Source organism: Acartia tonsa, chromosome 7 (assembly GCF_053477335.1).
Source record: "Acartia tonsa isolate MP-2025a chromosome 7, ASM5347733v1, whole genome shotgun sequence".
NCBI classification, from domain to species: Eukaryota; Metazoa; Arthropoda; class Copepoda; order Calanoida; family Acartiidae; genus Acartia; species Acartia tonsa.
Window position 1 is genome coordinate 50,757,186 of NC_137266.1, and position 20,811 is coordinate 50,777,996.

The 20,811-nt window shown below is 32.0% G+C and overlaps 1 protein-coding gene across 1 annotated transcript in view; it reads right to left on the bottom strand.

Annotated features, from left to right (window-relative positions):
* The window catches only part of LOC145323943 (lachesin-like), a 93,207-nt gene that overhangs the window by 13,007 nt on the left and 59,389 nt on the right, over positions 1–20,811 (bottom strand). The window contains exons 14-15 of the mRNA XM_080166555.1: positions 20,262–20,301; positions 16,607–16,679 (exon numbers count right to left, since the gene is read on the bottom strand). Coding sequence (XP_080022681.1) covers positions 16,607–16,679; positions 20,262–20,301 — 113 coding nt within the window. The remainder of the gene's footprint in view (positions 1–16,606; positions 16,680–20,261; positions 20,302–20,811) is intronic.

Consider the following 20,811-nt stretch of genomic DNA (forward strand, 5'->3'; position numbering starts at 1 on the left):
ATCCATCCCTAATAACGATACACAAAATTGCAACACTACAACCAAAATATGACAAAAGTCCCCAAAGTTTTGAGCCAACGAATAAGAAAACTTCATTATAAAACTTTGGAGACTATTGTAAAAATTGCCTAATGTTTCCTTTCTCCCTGAGATTATACAGACTATCCTTAAACTAATATTTACATTAAAGTAACAGGATGTTTATCAGTATCAACTGAACCGATATGCTTCTCCTTTACATTGAAGCTTATTTTACTCGCAGGAAAAGTTTTCATTTTGGGGAGGGGACCAACACTTTCAGCCCCCGAAGGTATCACTTCCCTTAAATTCTTAACCTTCCCCCTCCCCCCCCCCTCTCCACCACATCTATTCATTAAAGTACTCCTAGGGTCATCTATGGGATTAGCCATTAGTGACTTAAAAATAATTCAAGTGCAATGATATATTTACCAAATTAATACGATAATTTTGTATACATATTTTATGAAAAAAAATTATTTTGCCAAAGGCAGCCAAAAAATAAGCAGCAAATATTTCAAAAATGCTCTGATAATCAGAGATCTACAGGGATAAGACGATTGTCGATAAAATGATATATATACATATATACAGTGTGTTTTTTTATGAGAACTTTTTTGAAAGCAATTTTACCTTACTTATAGTTATCAGAATTTAATGAATAATGGCTTATTCTCTTCTTTTTTTATAACCTTTAATAGAAAAGCAAAAAATATTTCAGTTTTTATTCAAAAAGTACAGTAAATTAAAAAATTTAAAACTTAGGTGTCAACATCTAAAAATGGTTTTAGTGCATTTTTCTTATAATCTACCTTTGCAAGAATGGCTGCAAAACGCTTCAAAGTTGAGATATAGAGCTAAAAATTTATATAGATACTATTTGTGACATGTACTAGAACATTTTGAAATTTGAAGGCCATATCTCAACCAGGGAGGGAATACTGGCCCCCCAATGTACTCCCTCCATTCTTGGAAAGGGTAGAAGATTTGAGCATAAGAAAAATGCGCTAAAACCATTTCTCGTATTCATTTGAATCCGGTGGATAGGAACCGGTTCTCATCCATACGAAAAAACTATGTCTAGCATCGTATTATATCCAGCTTTCTACGAATATAGATATGTACAATTATAAGATTAAACCCAGTTTTTTTAGCCGGTGCCTTCGGCACCTCGGGGCTAAAAAAAACTAGTTTTAATCTCATAATTGTACTTTCTATATCCGCGGAAAGCCGTTTACAATACGATGCGAGAAATAACTATTTTAGATGTTGACACCCATGTTTTGAAATTTTGAATTTACTGTACTTTTTAAATAAAAACTGAAATATTTTTTTGCTTTTCTGTTAATGGTTATAAAAAACGAAGAGAATAAGCCATTAATCATTAAATTCTGATAACTATAAGTAGGGTAAAATTGCTTTCAAAAATGTTCTCATAAAAAAAACACTGTATATATATGTATGTTTATATATTAATTATTCCCATTGATGATTCACAAAATTACCCCTTCTTTAGTTTAGAATTAGTGGTTGAAACATTTAGACACTCAACTTAATGAACTAAACAATCACAAAACAATAAAAAGTCCCCAAGGTTGTTAATCTAACGAATAAGAAAACGGTATTATAAAACTTTGGAGACTAGACAGCACTCTTGGATAAGCCAACTTATAACACTTTGGGAACTATCCCAATCCTCCCTGGCGAAATGACAATGAGATTTTTTGGTAAATTTGTGGCAAACTTTATTCTTAATAAATTAGCACTTGCCAAAATTATACTGGAGAGATATTTCATTGAAGAATAAATCTTTTTTTTTGCCCAAACTTTTCGTCAGCCAATAATAACAGATAAGTTAAACATTGTAAAAATAATATAGTAACTTAACTCGAGTTGTCAACGGCAGAAATTAGGTCCTGAGATGGTTTTAGGCCTGGAAAGGTTTATAACAATTTTATCTGTATTTCTTAAAATAAATTAACAGAATCTTTGTCTGTATGTATGAATGTCTGTCTGTACCGAAGGATCTTGCTAACCGCTGAACCAATATGGTTCTCCTTTACAGTGAAGATTCCTATAGGTCCTGAGATCGTTCTCCTTAATAGGGTAGCTTCTCATAGGTCCTGGGGAGGTTAATAACTATTTTATTTTAATCCTTATAATAAAGTAACAGGATCATTGTCTGTATGTATCAAAGAAGATCGCTAACTGCAGAACCGATATGGTTCTCCTTTATAGGGTAGCTTCCAATAGATCCTGGGAAGGTGTATAACTGTTTTGAAGGAGGATATAAGGGGCTATTAAGGGGCGATGTAGAGGCTATGTAGAGGCTATGTTATATAAATTAAGGTAAGGGGCTTTTAAGTGGCGATGGAGGGCTATTAAGGGGCGATGGAGAGGCTATGTTATATAAATTAAGGTAAGGAGCTATTAAGGGGCGATGGAGAGGCTATGTAGCGGCTATGTTATATAAATTGGCTATTAAGGGGCGATGGAGAGGCTATATAGGGGCTATTTTATATAAATTAGGGTAAAGGACTATTAAGGGGCGATGGAGAGGCTATGTAGGGGCTATTTTATATAAATTAAGTTTAGGGGCTATTAAGGGGCGATGGAGAGGCTATTTAAGGGCTATGTTATATAAATTAAGGTAAGAGGCTATTATGGGGCGATGAAGAGGCTATGTAGGAGCTTTGTTATAAAGATTAAGGTAAGGGGCTATTAAGGGGCGATGGAGAGGCTTTGTAGGGGCTATGTTATATAGATTAGGGTAAGGGGCTATTAAGGGGCGATGGAGAGGCTATATAGGGGCTATGTTATATAAATTAAGGTAAGAGGCTATTAAGGGGCGATTGGGAGGCTATGTAGGGGCTATGTTATATAAATTAAGGTAAGGGGCTATTAAGGGGCGATGGAGAGGCTATATAGGAGCTTTGTTTTATAAATTTAGGTAAGGGGCTATTAAGGGGCGATGGAGAGGCTATGTAGGGGCAATGTTATATAATTAAATCAAGTGGCTATTAAGGGGCGATAGAGAGGCCATATAGGAGCTTTGTTATATAAATTAAGGTAAGGGGCTATTAAGGGGCGATGGAGGAGCGATGTAGGGGCCATCAAGTTACAATGTAATATAAATTTGGAGAAGGAGCGATGAAGGGGCGATGTAGGAGCGATGAAGGAGCGATGGAGGAGCGATGTAGGAGCGATGTAGGGGCCATCAAGTTGCAATGTAATATAAATTTGGAGAAGGAGCGATGAAGGGGCGATGTAGGAGCGATGAAGGAGCGATGTAGGAGCGATGTAGGGGCCATCACAGTACAATTTAATATAAATTTGGAGAAGGAGCGATGAAGGGGCGATGTAGGAGCGATGAAGGAGCGATGTAGCAATTTAATGTAAATTTAATGTAAATTTGGAGAAGGAGCGATGTAGGAGCGATGGAGGGGCGATGTAGGAGCGATGAAGGAGCGATGTAGCAGCGATGTAGGGGCCATCAAGTTGCAATGTAATATAAATTTGGAGAAGGAGCGATGAAGGGGTGATGTAGGAGCGATGAAGGAGCGATGTAGGAGCGATGTAGGGGCCATCACAGTACAATTTAATATAAATTTGGAGAAGGAGTGATGAAGGAGCGATGGAGGGGCGATGTAGGAGCGATGAAGGAGCGATGTAGGAGCGATGTAGGGGCCATCACAGTACAATTAAATATAAATTTGGAGAAGGAGCGATGAAGGAGCGATGAAGGAGCGATGTAGGAGCGATGAAGGGGCGATGTAGGAGCGATGTAGGGGCCATCAAAGTACAATGTAATATAGATAGATGTATTTCAACATAAGCATACAAAATGATAATAATATTTCTTACACATATTTACAAAATTTTATGCATAGTTTGGTACTTTCATAACCTGGGTTGGCCGTTGCAAAAGCTGAAAGTACCGATTTAAGACAAACATATTCAAATGATTTTTTAATGTTTCTAGCTACATAGAAATTTTAATCAGATAATTAAATTGGATATATACATATAACATATAAATAGGTTTAAATAGTATAAATAAATAGTAAGGTATTAATGATGCTATTTACACTATGATACAATGGGGTTAGAGAAATTAAAATTTTTATAGTAAATTAAGGCAAATTTTAATTATTTTTACAGACAAAACATTTTTGCTTATTACAATTAAAACTCTTATATTTATCTAAAGCTTTCTTTTTGATGAGATTTTTAGTGGAATTTTTAGTTTCAGCACACCTTATAGCAGTGTCTAGGTTGTTCCATATTTTAACAAAGCAAACATTAGGAAAAGTTTCTAGAGCTTTATGTTTAGGTAAAGGTACTTTTAATTTCATTACTCTGTTGGATAACATTGGTTCAAGAATATTATTGAATGAGTCTGGCATTTGTCCTGCAAGGAAACTTTTTACAAAGCTACCTATATTAACAGTCATAATATCTTCAAGTTTAAGTAAATCAAGTTTTTCAAGTAATGGATCTACATGAGCATTGTACTTTGCATTAGCGACATATCTCACAGATTGCTTTTGTTTTAATAATAATCTATTCATTCCCTCACATTTAGCATTACCCCATGTTATAATAGAAAATTCCAAGTGCGATTTTACAAGGGAATTATATATAGATTTACGAATTTTAGTTGGTGCAAACTTTTTCAATTGATTTAATACAAAATTAGCACTAGATACTTTGTTAATAACTGAGTTTATATGGTGTTCCCACGTTATAAACTCATCTAGATGAACACCTACAAATTTAAAAGATTTAATATTACAATCATTCCCAATTCTTTCAATCTTTTCACCACCAATTTTTATGACTAGAGAATCTTGGACACACTGCATTTGTTTGGTTCTAAAAACCATAAACTTAGTTTTGGCAACATTAAGTGAAAGTTTATTTGCTTGAAACCAAAGTTTAGCCTTTTCTAGTTCAATGTTAACTCTCTCCTCTAATCTTTTTAAATTGCTATCACTGTGTGCAAAAATTGTGTCATCAGCAAAAAGTGAAGAAAATATATCAATTGCATTTGGCAAGTCATTTATATATAATAAAAACAGTATAGGACCCAGAACACTACCCTGTGGGACTCCATGGGTTATGTTTTGAATAGATGATTTGACACCATTAATTTCTACATATTGAGAACGATTATTTAAATAAGAATGAAACCATTTATTTGATAAACCTTTAAAACCATAATGGTTTAGCTTGGTTAAAAGAATTTGGACATTGCAAGTATCAAATGCCTTTTTTAAGTCAATGAAGCACCCCAGTGTGTATTCTGGTGTTTGAGAATCAAGACCTTGGTATATTTTATTCAATAATTGAATTAAGGGCTGTGTTGTGTTGTGCTTGGGTCTAAATCCATACTGATGTTTATAAAGAATATTGAACTTATTTAAGTATTTAAACATTTGACAGGCAACTATTTTTTCCAGTAGTTTAGAAAAGGCATTTAATATACTAATAGGTCTATAGTTATCAAATGAATTATTCCTTCCTGATTTAAAGATTGGCAAAATTTTAGCGCATTTATAATTGTTTGGAACAAAGCCATGTTTAAATGAAAGATTAAATAGGTGAACAACAGGATCTATAATACTTGGCATAATTTCTTTTAAAAGTTTAGTAGAAATATTGTCAGGTCCACAACTTAGTTTAGGTTTTAACTTATTGAGAGTAGAAAAAATTATTTGAGGGGTGATTTTTTGAAAGACAAAATTTTCATTTATTGGAACCCCAAGGTAGTCATTAAAATCATTTTCGCAAAATGGAATTTCATCTGCTAGGCTGGGACCAACATTAATAAAAAAATTGTTAAAACCCTCACAAATATCTTGAAAGTTTTCATAAGATCTGTTATCATCAGTAAAAAGATTTGGGATAGAATGCGTTTTTTTATTCTTGTTAATAAGTTGATTAATTGTAGACCAAGTTTTTTTCATGTTAGATGAAAATTCATTGAATTTAGAAAAATAGTACTCTTTTTTGGCTTTCCTAACTGCAGATTTATAAATATTATTTGCAATGACAAATTTTCTGTTGCTATCAACGGTTTTATCCTTAAATTTTTGTCTTAATAACATTTCTTTTTTCTTTCTTAGGTTTAGTAAAGCTGGTGACGTCCAGGGATTTTTGGGGATAACTCTTTTGTTGGGTTTTATAGTTTTAAAAGGGAAACATTTTTCAAAGTTTTCGTTGATAACATTAGAAAAGTTTTCAAAAGCACTCTCTGGATTACAATCTGTAGTTATGTCAGACCAATCAAAAGAGGATAAGGATTGCTTAAATATTTCAGTATTTTCATTAGACATATTTCTTTTTTGTAAAAAAGAATCTTTGTTTTGCTTAGGATTACTAACATTTAAGTAAAATATTGGGAGATGGTCAGATAGACTTGAGTAAATAAGTCCAGCATTGTAATTATCCATCCTTTTATTTGTAAAAATGTTATCAATCAAAGTGGCACTTGTTGGTGTAATTCTGCTAGGTAATGTAATAACTGGTAAAAAAGAATGAGAGATTAACATATTTAAAAAGTCGTTGGTTGGAGAATGTTCATTATATTTAAGCAGATTAATATTTAAGTCAGAGCAAAGAATTATTTCTTCTGCATTCATCATTTTGAGAGAAGTTAGAGTTGTGTTAAGCCAATCAGAAAAAAATTGTATATTGCTATTAGGTATTCTATAAATATTTGCGATTATCTTAAACTTATTTCTTGAAATGTAAACTTTAATTATTAGAGATTCAAAATTGTCATTAAAGCACGAGAATTCTTTGATAATTTCATAGTTTTTTAAGTTAGATAAATAAATAGCCAAACCCCCGCCCCTCTTTACTTCCCTATCTTTTGAGATTAGATTATAATTATTTAGACAGACTAAATCTTGATTTTTGATTCCCCACGTCTCTTGGACACATAAACAAGAAAAATTAAAGTCTTTGTTTTTGGTTTCATCTATCAAGTCTCTAAGATCATTTGATTTATTTGAAATACTGCGAATATTTAAGCTTAAAACGGAAAATTGTTCACTTTTATTACTAACTAGCGATTTAAATTCATTTTGATCAACATACTTACAACTATGCCCAAAATCACTATTCAATATAAGCTCATTCTGACCATTACTTGAAATTAAATCTATATCATCATCAAAGCCCTATAATAACAGATAAGTTTAAATTTTACAATTAAAAAGTGCCAATTTGGAAAATTTATTTTATAAGTTATACTATTAAACCCCAAAATAGTAAACTTGATTATCATATAGTAAGAGATTAGTGACATACAATAGAGATAAAGTGTAGAGTGGTGACGTTAGTTTAGACATATATTAGATTTGATATCAGAGAATGATTTTTGAATTTAGAATCAATTTAATTCTTTTTCACATATTTTGGCTTTATATCAGATTTAACACCAACATGTTGAGGCAGATAGCTGTCGATATCACTTATGGTGTAAGTAAATGAATTTTCACTTTTGGGATAGTAAGTTAGCCAAACGGGTTTTTCGCCTTCTTTGACAGTCATGTTAATGTCTCCATTTTGGTTTGTATCAAATTTGTGAATGGATCCTTTTTTCTTTAGAAATTTGATATGACCTAAAATCTTATAACGATTTTTAGTTAGTTGGAAGTTTATGAAGAACCTTTGTCTGGGAATGTAAGACTTTACCTTCGGTCCAGGATGTGAAGAGTCACATTTCTTGGTCATATCCTCCCCCTCCTTCTGGTCCCCATACCCCTCATTCTTGACCCCCTCCCCACGCATATCCCCGCCTCCATTTTTCGGTATATCTGACTTCTTTACTCCTCCTCTTTTGACAGCGGAAACCAAATCAAAATAGGGTGACCCATTTTTTCTGTTCCAAATTTTTAGCAGGACTGAGTTGTTTTTTAGTTCATGTACTGCTGTTATGTCAGATTCAGGAATTCTGACTCCGTAGCACTCCTGGACAAGATCTAATGTCCTTTCTGTCAGAGTTCTTGTGTCCTGTTCATCATGGGGTTCAAAGAGACTTTTCCATCCTTTTTCAACATTAGGAGGGCTAGTAAGTATAAAGTTGCCCTTAAGATTACGTTGCAATGAGTAATCTGCCGTATTCAACGCTTCTTTAGCCTCAGCCTTAGCAGTCTTTACATCATCCTTCAGATTTGTGCATTTGCCATCTTTGCCAACAGTTTTCCACTCTGATCCACTAGTGGAAATTATGTGCTGGCAAACAATAAATAGGTAGTTTAAAAGTGCTTTGTTGTTATTAACATCGACTTCACACTTTTCTCTTCCTATTTTCTTCAATACATCTTTCACTACCTCGACATCAACTTTCTTGGCCATTTTTTTAGAAATAAAAATTTTGTGTCACCCTACTAGTTTAACTGTAATTCACATGAATAGGATTATAGCGGTCAAACAAATTATGTGTTGCTTGCTTGAGAACTAGAACACAAATATAAATTTGGAGAAGGGGCGATGGAGGAGCGATGTAGGGGCCATCAAGTGGGTTGTTATATAAATTAAGGTAAGGGACTACGGAGGGGCGATGGAGAGGCTATAAAGGAGCCATCATGGGGCTATAGCATAGCCTCTTATCATAAGAGGCGATATGAACGCCCCTTTAAAGGAGCTATTAAGAGGCCATGAAGGAGCTATAGCATAGCCTCTTATCATAAGGGGCGATATGAACGCTCCTTAAAAGGGGCTTTCACATCGCTCCATATGATGAGAGGCTATGCTATAGCTCCTTGAAGGAGCTATAGAAAATCATCGCTCCATATGGAGGGATGTCGTGAAAAGGAGTATACCCCAAAAGTCTTTTTTACTAATTTAATATTACGGGCTTTAATACATAACCAAAAAAAACAAGCTTTAAAACAGTTTTATATAAATAGCTCACCCCTAGAATCTAGATCCTCTTAAATAAAGAGTCAAATTGTCAAATAAAGAAAACAATCAGTTCAGTAGTTATCGAAATCTTAAGATACAGTTAAAAACCCTTACTACTTTAAAGAATAAGATTTTACAAGCATGAAAATGATCTATGTATAAGCAAAACCTTATAAAAACATGCTTTAAAAAAACAATCCAAAGCTCTTTATAGTGCCAATGCAAAATGACGTCATACAATACAAAAGACCAATGATAGGCCAATACATGGTATGGTAAGTCAGACAAAGACCAAACTGCATTAATTTTGCAGCACTTTTGACGTCATATTCTCCATATCTTTTTTAGGGGATTTTTTTCCCACTTCTCCTCTCATCTTCCCCATTTTATGACGTCACAGGAATCAGAAGTGACACAAAAGTAATGCAGTTTGGTCTTCGTCCCAAAGTCAGGCTATTTTACATTTGATTTACTAATGGTAGGCCAGTATAACGTCATTGTTTATAGGCACTATAAAAAGCTTCATATAGTTTTTTTTTAAATATCATTTTGTCTGTCTGCCTATTACATAAATTTAATTTTATTGTTTTGAAAATTTGAATGAAATCCTCCAGTGTTCTTGGAAGAAAAAAGAATAGAATTAATCTTATTTTCTTTTAACTAATTTCACGAATATCCAACATTGCAGGTACAAAGGAAGAGGAAATTGTTTTACAGTATGGCTTCGAAACCAATTAATATCCACTGGATAAGAACTTGTTCTTAACAATACTGAAATCTTACAAATTTATTAAAAGTCCCCAACGTTTATTAGTCAACTAATAAGAAAACATTATTTAAAATTTTGGGGACCAGTGTAATAAGTAGCCCATTGTCTTAAACAAAAACTTATAGAGATGCTACACATCTTCAAAAATATAAATGTTTGTTATTAATGACCAATGATTTATGAATCCAATAAACTAAAATCAAAAGTCAATTATGTAATTAAATGTATATTAAAATCATGCCTTAAAGATTAGCCAATAGCATTATTCCTTTTTCTATCAAACAACCAAGCTCTTTTCTTAAATAAAGTTTCACAATCTTATTTTCTCTTATCTAATTTCACAAATACTTCAAAGTCCGATTCTTAAAAAACGAAGACATGAAAATATATTCTGCTAAGTATTTTCTACAGCTGTTTTTTTTGTTCAAGGGCATCTACATTGTAATTAGGGTGTTTCATATAATATATAAAAATGGCCTATGAATAATATATGGAATTTAAGTATTTAAAAAGCTAAATTTGCTAGACTATTATATACTATAATCCTTTTAGAAATATGTAAGAAATATCAAAATTTTCTATATAACAAGGATGACAACATCCATAAGTAGCGAAGCACAAAAATTGTGGATGGGAATACGTAGAAGTAGATTTAAAGTGTATTTATCAAAATCAAGAATAGATTTATTGGAGAAAATAAACACGAAACCTTGTTTTATTTTGTATGATGAAGACGGTTAAAGTAAATTACATACTAGATGCACATAACAATGGGGGAAAAAAATTTGAAACTGTTAATGCAAAAAAGTTTTAAAATTGGACCAAAAATACCAAAGATATGGTGAAATATGTCAAACATATAAAAATAGCCAAAAACCTGCTAAAAGGCAGTTTGGCCGCCATTGTTTCTTTTCTTAAAACACCAGAAATTTAATGTTAATATCTTTAACTGAAAAATTTTTGAAAATTGGACTATAAACACCAAAGATGTGGGTATAAATGTGATAAATACAAAAATAGCCAAAAACCTGCAAAAAGGCAGTCTGACAGTCATTGTTGTTTTCTTCAAATGACAGGAAATTTAATTTTGATATCTTTAACTGAAAAAATTTCGAAAATCGGACCATAAACACCAAAGATATGGGGAAAAATGTGAAAAATATAAAAATAGCCAAAAACCTGCAAAAAGGCAGTCTGACCGTCATTGTTGTTTTCTTCAAATGACGGGAAATTTAATTTTGATATCTTTAACTGAAAAAATTTTGAAAATCAGACCATAAACACCAAAGATATGGGGAAAATTTGGAAAATATAAAAAATAGCCTAAAACTTGCTAAAAAGCAGTCCGACCGCCATTGATGTTTTATAGTTAATTGTGCTCCTTAATGATGGGAATGTTGTCAAAAAATTTCAGCTCTCTATCTTTTATAGGAGCCGAGAAAATCATGTTTCCCCCAATTCATTAATTACGGACGGACAGACGGACGGACGGACGGACGGACATTGTGAATTATAGAGTAGCTTTGCTACTAAAAAGAGGATGCATTTGTAATTATATTACGTGTTTAGGCGTTTAAATTCTTAAACATCGAACCCCTGAAAAAGTTTTGAAATTGCGACATTTTCAGAATTTTTGTTCGTGCATTTTTTACTTGCGAGAAAATTTCAAGTTTTATAATTTTATTAATTTACATGAACGAATTTATTTCACAGAAAAAGGAAAACGACTAAATTTAACAGTATAGATGTTTTAATTCATTACTATGTAACTTCTAAATCTAATTAAATCGAATAACATTGAGTGCAACTTTTTGTAAGTTCTTTAAGATCTCAAAATAGCTTTATAGTAACAGGATCAATAAGCTGAATTTATTATAAATAAAGGCCTTTATAAATAAACATTTTTAATTTTTCTACCCCCTTTTGAATTGCGTTGCACGCCACTGATTTTCGAAATTAATTTCAATATAGCTTCCTAATAAATGTTTTGTTAGGTTTCAAAGTCTAATAGGAACTTAAGGTTATGAAATCTCCTTCTTGCTAATTCATACTAGCTGATATGATATTTTTGCAATGTTTACTTGTGTTTAATTCAACCAGGAAGGAGACATTGGGCTGTTATTACACAAGTCCCTAAAGTTTTTAATAATTTTGTAATTTTTGTATCATCATTGGGGATATTCATCAATTTATCGGCTATTATCTTATCCCTTTTATATCCTAGACGTATAACCAGACAACTACATAGATCCCCCTATTGGATACCTTTTTGGTCTGCTAACAAATTGGTTTTTGCTCTTTTGTAGCTACTTGACTGTGTTAATATTCCCGACGCTATTGGTCATTTTAGAAACCCAAAAAATTCAGCACAGAGTCCTTGGAAAGGGGACCTTCGGTTATTTACCCCCCCTCATTCTCTATTGTTTTACTATAATGTCAAACTTAGAGAATTAGACAAATATTTGTTTGGCAAGATTAGACAACATGCGACAACGATCACTTTGAATAAGAATTCCTTTGATCAGATGGGAATTTATTGAATTTGACATCCATACAAAACAGAGGGAAAATAGGTGTTGAATTGCAGCAAAATTGTGATTTAAAAATAATATTTTTTTTTCTGTATTGCCAGGTTTCTTGATTTTTTGTTACTGTCGATTAGTTATTAGGCAAAGCAAATTTTATTTACTTATACAGCGAGATTACCTAACACACAAGAAGCAGATTTAAAATAAAACAAACAAAAAAAAAGATTATATGGACAGAAATAAAGATAAAAAATTTAAAAATTAGTAAAAGTTTTGTGTTTTTATCTGTCTTAACAGCCTAAAATTAGATTTAAATCCCTCCCCCCTTCGTTATAAATTTCTCCTTAATACCACACCAAGATTTTAATATTTTACTTTAAGTTTAATTCTTACTAAATCAGCCTTTTATTTAAAATAAAAAACATTTAACTACTTTGTTTGATGTATAGATAGATAGATATAAACAACTTAAAATTTGAAACGGTTGACTATGGTATTTACTATTACATATATAGCATTCAAGGACACATTGGTTATGTGATCAAAGATAAATGTTTATGTAATCATTGAGGCATTTACTTAGTATGATAAAACCTGAAATACGTAAGTATGTAAAAAAAAGTATGTTTAAATTGGCCTGTGAAGAAAAGTCACCGAAATTATTTTTGTACAAATCCTCCAAAAAAAATTTAACAATCTTCAAAAAATGTATTTTTGTAAGAAGTATAGTACAATGTTTTAATGAAGCGTTTCAATATTCCTTGAATTAAAAAAATATTCAAAAATAATTAGACAACATGTCTAATTTGTCATAATTAGTCACAAAATAATGTGAGAGAATTTGTGTTAGTGAGACTTAAAAAAAGCATTTGATATTTTTACTTTTAAAATCTTTCTATTTTTAATTTAGCTGTTTTTTTTAGTTTCATTTCTTTTGAATTCTAATTTGTCGTTTTATTTGAAAGTGAATAACAAACAAACTTTAAATAATTTAAGTAAGATCATCTTTAGGTAAGGGTTAGAAAAACCCTTTAGGTTTAAATATTCCCGAAGGGCTAAACAATCATTTAAAGGATTATACAAAAAATATAAAACAGCTCTAAAACCCCCAAAAATCAACTTTGTTAGGTTCTAAAAAAAATATTTAAAAAGCAAAGGATTTTATTGAGCTTGCAACTTATAAGAATTTAATTTAATGTTCCACTATAAGAGTATTCAATCTATTTGAGTAAACTTAAAAAAAAAATTTTCAAGTAGATTTTGTTAGAGACAAAGAATTTAATAAATTTTCCCAAACATTTTCCCAATAAATCTTTATTATTCTCAAATGATTTCATAGAATAGATACTATAGAATAAAGTAGATTTTACAGAATCCTTGTTATAAAGTAACTGGATCTGAGTCTGCGTGTACCAAAGAATCTCGCTAACGACTGAACCCATTTGGTTCTTCTTTACAGGGTAGCTTCTCATAGGTCCTGGAAAGGCTTATAGCTATTTTAGGGTAACCCCTTCTCCCCAAGAGAAGTCGCCCATAGAAAAAGACCCCCCCCCCCTCAAAAAAAAGAAGTTAGTAATTATTTTAGTAGTAATGTAATATAGTTGCAATTTTAATTTAACAATAATTTGATATAATTAGTTTAATGGAATTAATTGGCTAAATAGCTAGCAGCCCCTGATAATACTATGTCCATACTATTTTCATCCCTATTTTCTTTAGTATTTCATTAGAGTAAAACAATAGAGGAAGAAGGGGTTAAATAAATGTAGGTTGCTGCAGAGGACCCTGTGCCGACTTTCAATTGGATTTTTTAAAATCAATGAATAGCGGTTGGAATATTACACAGCCAAGTCGCTAAAAAAGAGCAGAAAGGAAATTGCTAGCAGACGAAAAGGTCCTTACCAGGGGGATCAAGGTAGTTGTCTGGTTATACATCATGCTATAAACATATTTATATTTACATAAAATGAAATCTCTCCTTCTTTTGTCTGTGACCACACCAAAATAATTGATAGTTGAAACAGAGAAAATTCTTTAAAGAGATAAAGTAATATATTTATTTTCTATTTTAGTGGATTTTTACATCTGAATGAATGCTGTTTTATCTGAAGCTTTTTATAGTGCTTATAAGAAATGACATTCTACTGGCCTGTCATTGGTAATTTAGACTGTGTATTGGCCTATCATTGGTTATTTGTATTATATAATTTCCTTTTTATAGACACTTTTAAGTGCTTCTATTGCTTTTATAAAATATAAATTTAAAACAATTTTCAAAACAAACTTTTGTATACATACTCAACCTATCCCTATTTCCCTGGGGAGGTAAATAATTGGATTTCCTAAAGTGATATCGAATGGAAAAGTCGTAAAAGTTTGGAAGAAAGTTTTGGCTAAAAGGTTTGTTTGAATATATTTATACTAACTTGAGCTGGGGAGGTTTATTTATATACATACATAGAAAGAGACAAATTTAATTAAATGTTTTCTATGATTAGGGTCCGTTCGTCCGGAACGGTTTGCTCTATTCGTTAATTCAGACGTGTTAGAATTGTCCTATCTATTTCAAACTTTGAATGATGATTCCTATAATAGTTAAGTACGATTTAGAAAGCTTAACAACTCAATAACTGTTACGAGAAAGTCCGTGCGTCTTTTTTTTTAACAACAAAGTTTAATTGAAATAATTATCTGATTGATCTGATTTTTGGAATGCTGATTCCAAGGACAACAAATTACAATATTAAAGACGGCATCTCTATTATCAATTCCTAAAAATGTAAGCATGTCTTTAAACGTTATCCTGTAATTTGCAGTTTTTTCATTAGTATTACTGTTTCAGGGCTTCACTTTTATAAATGTTGTCGTCCGTGTTTTACGAAAATTAATTGTAATGAATAAGTTTTCAAAGTAATTTTTTATTTCTCTGTTTATCTACCTCTGTCCTTTCCTTATTTTATTTATACATATGTATATAAATTTTTGTTTTGAATAGTTTTAATTTAATTGATTTGATTAAACTTTTAAAAAGGTTCAAGGATAACAAATTTAATTTAAAAGTATTTTTAATGTGATTCTTTCTCTGTTAGATTAGCTCTATCTAGTTCTAACCTATAGGTCATAAGTCTAAATATGTTTAATTTATTGACTTATTTATCTTTATAATTGCCAATCTTAGGATGACTATAAATAATTTCATAAGCGTAGTGTCTCTATCATTACGTGACAGTATATAATAATGACCATATTAGACATTCTGTGCTTTCACCCAGCCATTATTACTGCTCGTTTGTCCCTCTATATCTAATTTATAAGCTTTAGGTTTTATGGATTTATTAATCCTTATTTGGCCAAAAAGATTTAAATAACCAACCTTCTCTAAAAGTATCCTGTTTTTATTCAGTTTACAAAAAAAATATTTACAATTTTGTTTCGACTAATACATTTATATTCTGCTTATTTAGTTCTGAAACTCTACAAGTTTTGAAGCAAGTATGCCATACCGTTTCAATGCTTTGCTTTTTTGGATGTTGTCAAGATGCTGTACGTATTGGTGCAAAAAATGGGGACAAATTTCAAATTGTTTTGGCGTGTGACGTCATACCCCCATCTCTTTTCTAGGGGTTTCTTTCCTCCTTCCCTTTTCTTTCCCCTCTTTTGTGACGTAAATAAACAGCCCCGTCAAATCAATTTAAAAATTGTCCCCATTTTTTGCACCAATACGTACAGCATCTGTTGTCAACCTTGTTTTTGGTATAAAAACAGATCATTTTAAGTAGGAACCTTAAATCTTTAAACATATTATTAATTTTATTACTTTGGAATTTATTATTTTAGAACAAGTCACAAAAGTGGCTGTCTGTCTGTTGGGTCTCGTTTACCTTTATAATTAAGTTCTAAAAATATAAGTATGTCCTTGAACATTAATCTGTATTTACGCCGTTTTTCAACAAATTTGCATGCAATTTTCTTTCGACTTATACATTTATATTCTGCATATTCCGTTCTGACACTCTACAAATGTTGATGTACGTCCGTCCTACCGTTTCAGAGCTTTGCTTTTAAGGATGTTGTCACCCTTGTTTTTTTTAATTGAAACAGATTATTTTAAATAGGAACCTCATGTTTAAATATATTACTTAAGTATATATTTGAAATTTATTCTTTTAGAACAAACTTACTCTAAAAGTGTCTGTTGACAAGGATATAAAGGGATAACACAATGACTGATATTTATGTATATCCCCAATAATGATGTACAAAAATAACCCTTCTATAGAAAAACATTAGTGGTTGAAACGTTTGAACTCTTAACTTAACAAATCAACCAATCCAAATTGTCCTCTCTCTCTCTTGGTGCATTGATCTTATTTACCTTTAGTTGTGAAAGATTCCTGTGACTTTCCAAGAGTATTACTCGCTGCACAGCTTATTGTTCGGTTTACAACCTTAATTAGTTAGTTAGATAGATAAAGAGAGGTAGATAGATAAAGGGTGTAAAGCAAAAAAATAATCACTTAGAATTTGTATTATAATCCTTACAAACAATGACAATAAGAAAACAATATCAAATTTTAAATCTACTCACATCTCCAGACCTAGCACTTGTGGAGACTTATTATAAATTAAGACGGGTTTGTCTTTTTCAAGAAAAGACTAAACAGTTTTAAGTACTTGAGAAGTATTTTTGTTTTTAATGGGACTAGTAAATACCTTTCTACAGACACCTTTACCAGAGTTCTAAACTCGATCTTAGCCAAATTTGCATAAAAAAGACAGAGCCGTCATGTCTTAATGTTTGATGGGTCTGTCTTTTTTATGCCAAATCGTCTAGGAATGAGTTAGAAACATGGTTAAGGTGTCTATAGAAAGGTCTTTATATGGTGCATCAAAAACTTCTTACATTATGAGGTCTAAATCTCCAAGATTTTAAATACCTAATACATTTTAAATTGTGAGCGATTGTTTTTGTTTTACAATGGTAGATGGTAGATAGATAGAAAAGTTTATAGATGGATGAATGGATAAATGGATAGTGGTTTTATAAAGGGCATTTGCATAAATCAATATCTTTTTTTATTCTTCCTCATGGTTTCTGCATGCATTAAACTGCATTTTCCTTACTTACAATCCTTTTAACATGCGGGGAATTTTCATACAAATGGAAAATATTTCATACAAGACCACAAAAATGTTTTGGTTTTGTATATTTAGTTATTTTTATGTGGGGGGGGGGGGGGGGTAAATGGTAAAATATAGCAAATTCTTCAAGAGGGATGACCCCCACTCGTCTCCCCTCCCTACAGAATAATCTAAAGTTGACCTGGGCCCAAATTTAATGATCGGGTTCTCCTTAACAGGGTAGATTCTCATAGGTCCTGGGAAGGTTTATAACTATTTTGGGGGAGGGTTCCACCACCTTCCAAGAGAAATCACAATAAAATCGAAAAAAAAATGAAATATTCCTGCTGCATAGTGTCGCTAGTGTATGAATGTCTCTACGTAGCATAGTTGCGCTGCGTAGATACATGAATTTAACAGCTGATTGACCATAGACAAATTATTTCTTAAATCAGATATTTAAAATAAAAAAAACATTTAAATGCTACTAGAGGCCTCTAGGGGCGTAGCCGCTAGTAGAAGAATAAGATAGTAGTGAATTTTTGAAAATATCTAAAATATCATGAAAGTCATCAAAGAAGGTTAAATTGTAAATTTGGAAACTTGTTTAATTTCAAGAATAGATAAACCAACGCATAGAGTTGTAGAGAAGCTTTGCTGCTAATATAAATCAGGGAGGGAGGGGACATTGGGCTGTTAAGGTCCTGAATGCCACCCCCCCCCCCCAAAATCTCTGACTCTGAGAAGGTCCTCCCCAGAGCAACTAGATCTACTCTCGCCCAACTGAGATCTGGCTATAGTAACTACCTAAATACTAAATAGTTATAAGGCCCGACTAAGCCAGAATCAAGCTGCCCCAGTAACAGATCTCTGTCCCCTGTGCAATGCAGAATCACACACCACCAAACACCTGTTCAGCTGTCCGAGTAATCCTACAACATTGACAGTACGAGACCTTTGGTCCAAGCCCCTGGAAGCTGCCAGGTTCTTAAACCTGGCAAAAACTGATGATCATCCAGGCTGAGAAGGAAGGGCTACACAAACAAAAAACATTGGGCTGTTTATTACACTAGTCCCCAAAGTTTTTAATAACGTTTTCTTGTTCGTCTTATTAACAATTTTGTGGACTTTTAATGAATTTTGATTGGCTAGTTCATGAAGATGAGTGTATAAATGATTCAACTACTATTTTAATCTACAGAAGGGGTAATTTTATGTAATATTATTGGGGATGTACATTAATTTATCGGCGGCTGTTGTCTTATCCCTGTAGATCCCTGCTTGCAACCAATAAAAATATGCCGAATATTTTTGTTAGGTTGAAAAAACAGAAATGAAAGTTCCTCTTACATATCAGGAATCTTAAGGATGCGTCAATGGAAGATAAATTGATGTACATACCAATTGATGACATGCAAAGTTACCCCTTCTGTAGATTACAGTTAGTTGTTGAAACGTATGGACACTTAACTTAATGAACCAAACTAATCAAATTCAATAATAGTCCTCAAAGTTATTAGGCAAACGAATAAGAAAACATTTTGATTAAACCCAGGGGACTAGTTTATTAAACAGCCCATTGTCCCCTTCCTTCCTAGAAAGTTCTTCTTAACCCAATAATGAAAAACAAAATTACCCCTTTTGTAGATTAAAACTATCGGTTTTAAAAGTTTAGACAACTAAATCAAGATTCAACATGGCTACCAAAGTTCTTAAGCTAAAAACCTAATCCTTATACTAAAGTAACAGGATGTTTGTCTGTCTGTCTGTCTGTGTGTACTGAAGGATCTCGCTAACCGCTAAACCGATCGGGTTCTCCTTAACAGGGTAGATTCTCATATGTCCTGGGAAGGTTTTTAACTATTTTGGGGGAGGGTACTACCACCCTCCCAAAAGAAATGACAAAAAAATTGAAAATTTTCTTAAAATCTAGGAGACTTCAGCGTCAAATAAGGTGGTATCGTACATAAAAAATTAACTTTAACAAACAAAAACATTTAAAGTGCCACTAGAGGCCTCTAGGGGCGTAGCCGCTAGTAATAAAGTTATAAACTCTGGGATACAATATAATTTATAGTCCATTGTCCCCTCTTTCCCTGACTTTTATGCATATGAAAAGAATCAATAGAAGCAAATAATGTAAAGGTCCATCCATTCTAGTTTTATTATTTATGCCTCAATACATTCAACATATCAAAATATTCGGAGAACCCTTTTTCAATATATTCCTTATATTTATCTTCTTTGTTTACTTTTAATCATTTTTAACACACATACCGTGTTCTGCAAAGTGTTAAGCCCTAATTCGTTTGGAGCACAAAACCCTTTTATTTTAAAATTAAATTGAAAATTTTGGACGGGGTAGTTTTTTGATTGTTTATTACTTTAGGTAGGGTTAGGTTAAATTGAGTAACAAATAGTCCCGCAGGGTAAGACTCCCCGTAGGGGCTATATATTGGAAATAACTAACCCACCTCCTAAATTGATTTTGAAAAGGGGATGATATTAGTACTCGATTCTTTGTAAAAAAAAAGCTTCATTTTTTGCCTTAGATTTGATTATATATAAATTCATAATGCAATTGTACTAGATATAATCTATAATACATCCAAGTGTTTTGTTTCTATCCATGATGAGCAATAACTTTTCAATTAACCTTGCTTATCAAAATTTTACATTTGACTTTCTCCTATGAATGACTTTTTTTGTAGTCCATCCCGAATCTTACAGACAACCAACACTTTGATTGTATGATCTTTGAAAGAAAGTCTTTACTATGAATAGTAATTCCTACTTTTTTGGCATTACCCCCTTATCTTACTAATAAGAGAATGTAAATTATTAAAATCTTTGTTATGATGCGGATTGCATTGATTTTATGAGAATAAAAAAATGAAAAATGTGCTTACCGTGGAAATATCATTTATCAAAAGAATTTCTTTTCCCTTTCTGCGTTAACAAATCCATCATACACAAAAGCTTACAACAAAATAATGATAAAATAACAAGCGTAATGTTTAATATGAAAATATATAAAAACAAGAATGACAACATCCATAAAAGCGAAGCTCTAATATGGAATGACAGACGAACATTAAATCGTGAAGAGTGACATTACTGAATATAAGAATATAAGTATATAAGCTTTGACAAAATTAAATGTAAATTTGTTGCAAAACTTCTTAAATACAGAATTCTGTTTAAGGACACACTGACATTTTTAGGACTTGACTATAGGGATGCTTCGCTTATGATATTGTAACTTATTGTAATAGGAATCAGTACTTTAAAAATAAGATCAATCGTATGATTATATCACATAAACAATTTCTGTTAAAAAAGTTATAAACCAACATGTTTTAAATTGACCTACGGACATTCTGGTTATGATTATAGAGTTGCTACGCTTTCTAAATAGTACCTAATTGCTACAGGAATTATCATGCAAAGTTTGATTAT